A 10878-nucleotide genomic window follows, 5' to 3' on the forward strand; every position below is an offset into this window, starting at 1 on the left:
TGCGGCCCGTGGCCCCCGAGGCCCCCGCCGCCTCTCTGCATCCCTCCGGACCTCCCCTGCCCGCACGCGCGGCCTGGCATCCCCGCTGCCAGAGGCTGCCCTGCGGGGCGCTTGGTCTCGGGCCTGGGTGAGCCCCACGAAGCGCCATGGTCCCGGGGCCCTCAGGGGCCCCTACGCGGGGCTGCAGCTGTGCAGGCGGACTTGACCTCGAACCCCCGAGTTCTTTACGTGAGGCCTCCGCTCCTCTGCCCGGGAGACTGGCCCTGGTGCCAGCGGGCTGGGTGAGAAGCCTGCTGGGAGGCTCCCTAACGTGTGGGTACGGGGACAGCTTGGGGTGCGTCAGGAAGGCTCTGCCCGGCCCCCCATGGGCGCAGGCAGCGGGGCCACAGAGCGGCCCGGCCCGGCCCGGCGTGCGGGCGCCGCTCATGCCCGCCAGCAGGGGGCGGCAGGGAGGCGCCTGGCAGGGCCGCGGCCCCGCCCGCGCTCTCTGGGCCGGTTCCCCCTTCACACGTGGGGCGGGGCGGCGGCGCCGCGGGGGGTTATGGGAATTTAGGCAGCGCGCTCTCCCGGGAGGCGGGGCGACAGAAAGGCAGGCGTTGCCGATTGGTCCCCTCTGTAGAGCTGGCTCCACGGGATTGACGCGTTCCCCAGGAGGTCGGGGCGGGATGATGTTCGTCCCATCCAATGGGCTTCAAGAATCTTCTCCCCCGCCCTCCCGGAGCTTCCGCCCGCGCTGCCGGGACTCTTCACCCGGACTTCCGGGAGGGCCGACTGGTTTCCGCCTCCGGCCCGTGGCGATTGGGCGGCCGCGGGCGCAGCACTTCCGGAGCGGCGTCCGTTGGGTCCCGTGGCGGCGGGAGGAAGAGGGAGGCCGGCCCCATGTCCGCCGCTCGCCGCTCCCGCCGCGCCTCCGCCTCCATGCGGGCCCCGCGCGTGCTGCTCGCGCTGCTGCCGCTGCTGCTGGGCCTCGACGCCGCCGGCGCCAGCGCCGGGAGCCGCCGCACCCTGGTGCTGCTGGAGAATGTCAACCTGCGCGAGACGCACTCGCTGTTCTTCCGGAGCCTGGCGGGTGAGCGGCGGGGAGGGCCGGGCCGGGGCCGGGGCAGAGACCGGGGGCCGGGCCGGGGGGCCGAGGTGCCGCAGGGGACAGAGCACCGGCCCCGGACACTTGGGCACGTCACTTAGTCCCATTGCAAAAACCTAAAAAAGAAACAAATGGAATCCAGCGGCAGCCAGAGGTGTTACAGTGGATGGAGCACCAGTCCCAGATAGCAAATCTGGCCTCGGACACTTACTAATTCCTTAGCCCTGTGGCCTTGGGCAAGCCACTTAACCCCTTTGCCTTGCAAAAACTAAAAAAGGAAAAAAAAAAGGAAAGAAAGAGCTCGTGGTAAAGGGCCACCTGCTGGAATCTCCCCCTTTCATGCCCTTTCCCCCCTGTTTCCTTCAGTGTAACAAGGTGGCTCATGGATAGTGTCGGACCCGACACCCAAATCTGGCCTGGGTGACCCCGAGCAAGGCCCTTCTCCCCGTTTGCTTCAGGTTCCTCACTTTGTAAAATGGCCTGGAGAAGAAAATGGCAAACTCTCTCAATAACTTTGCCAAGAAAATGATCGATGGGATCACAAAGAGGCAACACAAATCGTATTTTCTGCAAGAAATTTTTTCATCTCTCCCTCTTTAGCTTTATCTCCTAATTTATCTGTAATTTATTTGTTCCAAGTCATTTGCTTCCCATAGGCCCTTGTGCTCCTTGAGCCGGTATGGCCTGTGCACAGTGTCTTGCTTATTGTTTTTATTCATTCATTGCACTTAAGTCATGACTTGTCAGGATCCTATTTAGGGTTTCCTTGGCAGAGGTCCTGGAGTGGTTATTTCCTTCTCCAGCTCATTTTACAGATGAATAAACTGAGGCAAATGGGGTGAAGTGACTTGTTCAGGGGTCACAGGTTATCAAGTGCCTTGAGTTCCCATTTGAATTTGGGACTAGCTGCCCCCAGGGTCCTCTTTTTAACCCCCTTTGACACTTGGCTATCTCTAGTAGGTATTTAGTAAATATTTATTGATAGATCTTTAGCTGATAAGTGGTGAGCTCTGAGATGCTGAGGTTCTGAATAGGAAGGGCTGGGAAGCTGGCCCTGTGAGTTGCTTGGTCTCTGGCTTGGGTAAATTAAGGAAATGGTATTCATCATCCATAAGACTTGGAATTAGAAAGGATCTTAGGGATCATCCAATCTGGCAGCTTTTATAGGTGGGGCCTGAAGCTTTGCATGCAGAATCGAATTTGAACCTAAGAGTTATGTTGCTTTTATGCCCAAGAAAGTAGTCTTCATGCAAGCTGGCTGAGTGAGAAATTTTGTGGAAGGAGCCCTAAAGTGTGGCTACAGGGATAGAAAGTTGGAGAGAAAACTAGGAGTGCACCCACCCGTGAAGAATTGATAAACTCACTTGGGAAGGTAACAATTTAAGGTTATGAAAAAGCCAGCCTGGATCACGAGGCATGAGGCCTTAAAGACTCTTGCATTAGGTATTCTATTTCATCTCTTCCCTCCCCCAAGACCAATTCTATAAGGAATTTTGTGTCTTTTACATCTTAACCCAGCTGTCCTGTTTTGTTTTGTTTTTGATAGGTCAGAGGTACTAGGGTCTCAGTTCTTTAAGTATTGAACTATCGTGGCAGAAGGCTTTATTCTATATGTTTTTACATGTCATGGCAGAGGAAATTAGCTCTGAGAAAGTATGTCTTTCTAAGGCATATAGGCTTCTCAATACACAGTATTTCCCCACTATTAAAGTGTGCAGAAAACAGTCTTTCTGGCTTCACAATTATAGCAACTGGCTTCTTATTCATTGTCTTTTGGAGGAGGAGGTTATTGGCATTAGAATTAGAAGTAATTGCACATTTGTTCTTGAAATTCTAGATTGGCATCACTCATGTCAAGAAGGGAAAATACAGGGTCCCTTCTACCTGCTCTACTACGCATCATTCATCAGTTCATTATACATAATTAAATTACCATTAACATGTGCCCCCTTACTGAGGGAAGCTGAATGGAAGTAGTGACATTTAAATGTTTAAGCTGGGCTTTCAGGGTGTTCAGAATTTTAATAGATTGGGTAAGGACATTACAGATTTAGGGAAGACCGTAAAAACTATAGGCAAATCAGTTTCTCTCTTTTCCTGTCTATTCAATAGAAGGGAGAGTAAGTGCAGTTTGTGGTCTTTGGGCCTTGGTGTGGGTGGAATCCTTGCCTCCTAGCTGTCTGCAGCAGCCTCTTTATTTTCTTGCAGACCGTGGCTTTGACCTCACCTACAGGACTGCTGATGACCCCAGCCTGTCCCTTATTAAATATGGGGAGTTCCTGTATGACAATCTTATCATCTTTTCTCCTTCTGTGGAAGGTAAGTGTTTGTGGTCCTGAGCAGAATGCATTTAACCTTGAAGAAAAAGCCCCAACTTGTGCAGATGATTCTGAAGCAGTGGCAGCCACTCTTGGCTCAATCTGACTTTTGGTTGTTGCTCTCCTCAAAGGAGCATTCCTTATCACAGACAGTCCACTCTCAAGCACCTAAAATTAGGAGTGGGCAGTAGAGAGCCACCCCGGGGCTTCACTGAGCTGACCTGGACTATCTGCTCTTATATTGTGGCTGGGATCAATGCTAAAAAGGTTTCCTAGAACCAAAATGGTAATACGTGTTCCCATGACTGGGGCAGTCCCCAGCCACATTAATTTCTTATTGCATCTGTTTTGTGCCCATGGTATACAAGGTGGTTCACAAATGTGGAGGGCAGAAGCATAATTGATTACATGGGAAAGGAGTGAGGTGGGAAAAGAAGAAAAATCACCTCCATGAATGAGGTAAGTACAGAGTAGTTTGTCCCAGCAAGTAGCTGCAGGGAATTTGAAGTGAGCAGGTTTACTTTTGTTTGGAGATAGCGTCACAAAGACTTTCTGGAGAAGGCTGGACCTTCTTTGTGGGGCAGAACCCTTGAGACACTAGTGACACATTGTGTCTTGATTTCTTTCAGATTTTGGAGGCAACATTAATGTAGAGACCATTAGTTCTTTTATTGATGGCGGTGGCAGTGTCCTGGTAGCTGCCAGCTCAGATATTGGTAAGTACATTCTTTCCTCAAATCCAAGATAGAGGCTAATTTTTTCTCTCCCTTATCCTTCATAAATGCAGATTATCAAATACGTATTTGGTAGCCTGTGTTGAGTTGGAGTACTCTGGCAATGCCATCAAAACTTCACTGTATCTTTAGGGCTCTAACTCGGCTATATTGGAAAGAAAATGGAATTTGGAATCAGGATAAATTCAGAAGCCGGTTCTGTAACTCAGAGTGTGTGATTCAAGACTGGCCAGATCTCTTAAGTCTTTAGTTTTTTATTTTTATTTTTTATTTTTGGTGGTGGGGAGGGCTGGAAGGCAGTGGGATTAAGTGACTTGCCCAAGGTCACACAGGCAATCATTAAGTTTCTGAGGTCAAATTTGAACTCAGGTCCTCCTGACTCCAGGGCCGGTGCTCTATCCACTGAGTCACCTAGCTGCCCCCAAGTCTTTAGTTTTCTTACCAGTAAAATGAAGGTGATTCTTGTATTGTTACTTCTGTTTACCTAATCGGATTTTTGTGAAACACAAATGAGATACTTTAAGCCAAAAAGTGATATAGGGTTATAAGTTGCTGTTATTTCAAATAAAGGAAATGGAAACTCTGAGCCTAGTGGGCCCCTTGAAGATTTTGGGGGTGGAAGCATTTTTCCCCTCCTTTTATTGTGAAATTTGTGATCCTGGGGTGGCTAGGTGGCGCTGTGGATAGAGCACCAGCCCTGGAGTCAGGAGGACCTGAGTTCAAATCTGGCCTCAGACACTTAATTGCCTAGCTTTGTGGCCTTGGGCAAGCCACTTAACCCCATTGCCTTGCAAAAATCTTCAAAAAAAAGAAAAGAAAGAAAGAAACTTGTGATCCTAAAAAAGAGAAGCAAGTTGGGATGAGGAGGGAGATCATTCCAAGTCTAGGGAAGAGCAGGAGATTGTCTTGTATTGGAACTGGCAACAATTTGGCAAAAGTGTAGAATGCACAGCAGGAGTATGCACAGGTGTCTGTGTATGTTGCAGGTATGTGTGTATTGCATGTCTGATCTATCTGGAAAAGTGGGTTGGAGTCCAATTATTAAATATGCTAGATACCAAAGAGAGGGTTTTCCATTTTATTGTGGAGGCAAGTTGAAACCATTGGAGCTTCTTGAGTAGACAAATGTCTTTGTTAGTTATGGGCTTTAAAAAGATCTCTTTGATGGAATTAATGGGCAAGAAAGGAACATACCATGAGAAAAGGAAGAGGGTAGAATGGGATAATAAGTTTTTTCACATAAGAGACAAGAGAAAGATTTTGCAATGGATTGAAGGGGGGGGGGGGATGTGAGAGGGAATGAGTGAGCCTTCATTCTCATTGGAAATGACTCAGGAATTAACATATTCTCTCAATAGGGTATAGAAATCTTTCTTACCCTGGAGGAAAATAGGAAAGGGATGGGAGAAAGGGCACAAGGGGAAGAAAGGGGAGGGTATAGGGGATAGCAGAAGGGGAAGATCCTGGGAGAGGGTAGTCAGATGCAACACACTTTGAGGAGGGACAGGGTGAAATGAGAGAATAGAATAATTGGGGGGGTGGAGGGGGGGGAATAGGATGGAGGGAAATGGAGCTAGTAATAGCAGTTGTGTGGGGGGGGATATTGAAATTTCTCTGATGGACTTGTGATAAAGAATTTGATCCATCCCAACTTGAAGCACAGAAAAACAAAAAAAAGTTGATATTTATGTTTTATACAACCGATGGGGGAAAAAACTCAGTCACTTAATAGGCAAATGCAGTATCTATACGTGTGCCAAATCTTCAGTATTTCAGAATCAGTTCTGCAATTCTTCCACACAGATTAGGTGCTCTAGAAATGTGTTAAATTCCAATTATATCCTTAAGAAAACTTTTTTTAAAAAATAAGATTCTTTGGCAACCATGGGAGGAGACGATGGAAACAGGGAGATGGAGAGAGTTCATTGAGGGGGTTTGACCTAGGGTCAAAGTGTGGGGAGAGAAGGGGCTAGATGCTCAGGAATGATCCACAAGATTTCAACAGTACACTACATATGAGGGTGGAGGAGAATAAGTCAAGGATGTTTCTGAGGTTCTGAACTTTGATGACTAGAATTGGGTTCAGGAGAAAACATGAATCTCTTTCAACCAAGTTGAGCTTGAGATGTCTTTGGGACATAGGGCAGGTTTTATGGAACTGGAGTTTGAGAGATGAGGTGCAGCTATGTAGATGTGGGAATTGTTTCCATAACTATAACAGTTGATCCCATGGTAACTAATGAGAAGGAATCTGGAGTTCTTGGCCTTTGTTTAAAAAAAAATTAAGCTATTTCTGTGTTATTTTATGCATGTGAAAACATTCTGAGAGGGGTGTGTGTGTGTGTGTGTGTGTGTGTGTCTAGGCATCACTAATAGGGGATGCTGACAGTCTGGTATGCAAAACTGTTAAGAAGGTATGGAATGCGCAGCTAGGTGGCACAGTGGATAGAGCATTGGCCCTGGAGTCAGGAGGACCTGGGTTCAAATCCAGCCTCAGACACATAATCCTTACTTAGCTGTGTGACCAGCTGTGGGCCAATCACTTAACCCCATTGCCTTGCACAAAAAATAAAAAGGCCTGTAGCAACCCATATAAAGAGGTGGGTGGATCATAAGTAACATGTAAAGGAGTAGGAGGAGGAGCCTTCTGACTGGGAAGACTGATTGTGACATCCAGGGGGGGAGGAGAGAATATGATGCTCACTGTGGTAAATGCTTCAGGTTAGTCCAAAAAGGGAGGTCACATTGGTATCCTCAGAGTATTTTGATTGGAGAGATAGGGACAGTATGTGTCTTAGGAGAAAGTGGAGACAATTTTTTTATAGGAATTTGGCTGTGAGGAGTGATACAGGATCAAAGATGGGAGAGATGAAAAAGTATGTTTAATAAGCAGCAAGGAAAGAGTGGATAAAAAGAGGTTGAAAATGATCAAAAGGGAGAGCGAGAGAAATGAAGGGTACAGGGGGAAGGGGCTGGCCTTGGCAAGAGAAGCTGGGGTGACATCTATGAGCCTAGACCAAAAGGGATTGATGTAAAGGGGATTGGAGAGAAGAGGGCACGTTAGTTTTTTCACCTCTCAGTGTGATGATGCTTGGGGGAGGGGACTGGAAGGCAGTGGAAAATGCCACGCAGAACTTGTTCCTTTTTGTCCCTCACCTTACCTGTGTGTGGTCTAAAAACTAAGTTGGGAGTTTTTTGCTCTGTCTATAGGTGACCCATTGAGGGAGCTGGGCAGTGAATGTGGGATTGAATTTGATGAGGAGAAAACAGCTGTCATTGACCATCACAACTATGACATCTCTGACCCTGGAGAGGTAAGGACTGGGTCTTCATGACGCACAGGAAGAGGAGGGTGGGCTATGGCTGGGGGGCGGGGACGGGGAGAAGCAGCAGACTGCCTGGGAGATACCTTCTCTTTACCATCTCTACCTTGACCTCTCTTCCTTGCAGCACACACTCATTGTGGCAGACACTGAAAATCTTCTCAAGGCTCCTACGATTGTAGGGAGAACATCCCTCAATCCCATTCTGTTTCGGGGTGTTGGGTAAGTGATCCAGCAATGGCAGAAGATACTTCATTGAATTGGGAGGTGGGATGCCACTTTTTCCTTCCCACAAAAAAAATGGCAAATTTTTCCCTGGTACAAAACAAAACTCTCTTTGGTCATTAGTTTCTCTAGAGTGTTATTTTGTTATATGTGTCAGACTTCATTTTCATGTAAAGTGTTGATTTGTTTGAATACTTTAAAATGGGACTTAGCCCTGGGGAGTAATAACCAATGTTATTACTTGCTAGGATCAGTTTGGGGCACATCTGTACACCAAGCCCCATTGATGCACTCCCCCCCCCCCACCCCTTCTCCTGCAGGATGGTTGCTGATCCTGATAACTCTCTGGTCCTGGATATTTTGACAGGTTCCTCTACTTCATATTCCTTTTTTCCAGATAAACCTATCACACAGGTGAGTTCCCACTGGAACTTTTGGTTCTAACCTGACTCCTAGGAGGCTTCAAGTAACCCAGTGTTGGACATCTGGTCCTATTGACTCAGAGCTTTCTGATTCCAGGGGCTAAATTTGGATGAACAAGTCAGACCTTGGATTGGTAGACTTTGATACTGGGGTGCTGAGCAGTAGGGTAGGACATAAAATAGTTTGGATTTTAGGGCAGGCCATGCTGCATGTGCACCCAAGCAGAGGAACTTAGGGTCTGCATACTCAGAATTAGTTAGTAGCCATCCATTGTTTGGGTCAGGATTCAAGCTGACTTTGATCCTTTCTTGTTAGTATCCTCATGCAGTGGGGAAGAACACCCTCCTGATTGCAGGACTCCAGGCCCGGAATAATGCCCGAGTCATCTTCAGCGGCTCCCTGGATTTCTTCAGTGATGCCTTCTTTAACTCTGCAGTGCAGAAAGCCAGCCCTGGCTCACAGAGGTATGGCCCACAGGGTCTATTTGGTAAGAGCCCGGGGCCCACAGGCAGGGCTCTCTCAGCTAGTTGTAGATTTGCACAGGAGATTGTAGCCTGGAATTATTTAAAGCATTCTCCTCTATGTAATGTAGAGCCAGCAATATCAAAAGTGTATTCCTGAAGATGTCAGTGGAAGAGATGGTAACTTCCCTGTGGGCTCTGTTTTCTCTTATTTTTTTTAATTTTAAGGCATTGGACTTTCCCAAGGTCACACAGCTAGATAAATGTTAGGCATTTAAGGCTGGATTTGAACTCAGGTCCCGATTTCAGGGCTAGTGTTCACTATCCACTGTACCACCTAGCTGCTCCTATTTCTTCTTCCTAATGGTTGCTAGCTCAACTCTTCAGTGCAATTTTGGGGTTCTAATTCCAGACTATCATTTAACACACACACCCCAACTCTGAATCTGAGTTGTATTGTAGACTTTGATCCTTTCAGCTTGGGAGTCTTGATCCCAACATGGCCAAAATATGTGCCTTTCCCTTCAAGCTATTGCTGGACACAGTCATTGCCCTCAGCTAGTGTGTCACTTCCCCTTTCTAGACTCAAGGAGCAAATTTTACGTGCCGTGATTCCCTTTGATGGAAAAGGCAAAATTGGGCCTCTGTACACTAGCTGGCCCATCATGGTTCCCATCTCTTTGTCTTTCTTGTATAGGTATTCCCAAACAGGCAACTATGAGTTGGCGGTTGCCTTGTCCCGATGGGTGTTCAAGGAGGAGGGTGTACTTCGGGTAGGGGCTGTGTCTCATCATCGAGTGGGAGAGAAAGCCCCACCCAATGCCTACACTGTCACAGACCTTGTGGTAAGGACCTCCTGGGCAAGGCAGTTTTGTACTTTGCTTGAGAAAGGATAAATGCCAAACTTGGTAATGAGCAATTAAGAGGAAATCTGTGTACACCTGAAAAATAACATTTATGGGTGAGGGAGATAGCTGACTTTTATTTGGATATGATTATTTCTTGGCCTTTTCAGAAGGCATGTTGGGGTGGGGGTCAGATGAGTGACCTGCTAAATGACTGTGGCCTTTGTTTGCCCTGTTTAAACCAAACTTGTGCTTTAGGAATATAGCATTGTGATTGAGAAGCTCTCGGAAGGCAAGTGGGTCCCCTTTGATGGAGATGACATTCAGTTAGAGTTTGTCCGGATTGATCCTTTTGTGAGGACTTTCTTGAAGAAGAAGGGTGAGTCTTAACTGTGGAGACAATCTAGCCTCCCTCTCCCCCACCAACTGTATTTGGTGTTAGCTTCTACTTTTTTCTAGTGGTCTGCCAGGTTTAGTCCCTTTGACTCCCTTGTCTAGATCCAGCATGAGAGGAAAATGCAGGGCAAATACCTGCCCCGAGTGGGTGTAATCACAGTATCCTGTGGGGGGATCTTGAGTTCGTCTGTCTGCTTGCCATTTGACTTCCCATTCTTGATGTGTTTGGGGCTTTCCTAGGTGGCAAATACAGTGTACAGTTCAAGTTGCCAGATGTCTATGGGGTGTTCCAGTTCAAAGTGGATTACAATCGGTTGGGCTATACTCATTTGTACTCCTCTACTCAGGTAAGAACCTCAGGGCTCAGGATGGGCAGAACAGAACAACCCCTTGGCTAAGGGGTCAGTCTAGATTGGCCTACTTCCTCTCATCTCTTTCTTACAGGTGTCTGTGAGGCCCCTCCAGCACACACAGTATGAGCGATTCATTCCCTCAGCCTTCCCTTACTACGCAAGTGCTTTCTCCATGATGGTTGGGCTCTTCCTCTTCAGCGCTGTCTTTTTGCACATGAAAGAGAAGGAAAAATCCGATTGAAGGGGCAGAACCCTAGGAGCCTCATAGGCTGTTGGTTTGGCAGCTACAGGTGGCCTGACCTGACCTCTGAGAGAGACGATGAATTACCAGGGGTGGGGCATCATTTCTCCTCCAGCATCTCTTCCCTGGCCAGGGTCTTCAGTGGTTGCAGCCACCCATTCCCATTTGTGAAATAAAAATGGGTGTTCTCCTAACTGGTTCCTGATCCATGTAAAACAAGCCGCACAGTCACATCCTACTGTCTGTACTCAGGACATCTTGTCTAGGAGGTTCTCTGTACCAGGTCACTAAAAACCTTATTAGGGCAATGACATCCAACTATTTTGCATTTATATATATCAAATCTGTGATAATTGGTATTTCTAATAATAGCTAATTTAGACACACCTGTCTTGGCTCTGGATAGCACAACTATTCTTGCCACATGCGAGTGTCTGTTGTAACTTGTAAATTGTCAGAACTAGGTCTCTTTACA

General features: G+C 47.4%; 1 protein-coding gene across 1 annotated transcript; it reads left to right on the forward strand.

The window, feature by feature from the left end:
* The first annotated feature begins 669 nt into the window (after window positions 1-669).
* On the forward strand, window positions 670-10597 carry DDOST (dolichyl-diphosphooligosaccharide--protein glycosyltransferase non-catalytic subunit). Its single transcript, XM_074218234.1, has 11 exons — window positions 670-1069; window positions 3293-3403; window positions 4032-4118; window positions 7347-7450; window positions 7587-7681; window positions 8005-8098; window positions 8423-8571; window positions 9266-9413; window positions 9672-9792; window positions 10050-10156; window positions 10254-10597. The coding sequence occupies exons 1-11, from the start codon at window positions 685-687 to the stop codon at window positions 10401-10403; spliced, it is 1551 nt and encodes a 516-aa protein (XP_074074335.1). The 5' UTR covers window positions 670-684; the 3' UTR covers window positions 10404-10597.
* Window positions 10598-10878: the final 281 nt, after the last annotated feature.

Source organism: Macrotis lagotis, chromosome 1 (genome assembly GCF_037893015.1).
Source record: "Macrotis lagotis isolate mMagLag1 chromosome 1, bilby.v1.9.chrom.fasta, whole genome shotgun sequence".
Taxonomy (NCBI): Eukaryota; Metazoa; Chordata; class Mammalia; order Peramelemorphia; family Peramelidae; genus Macrotis; species Macrotis lagotis.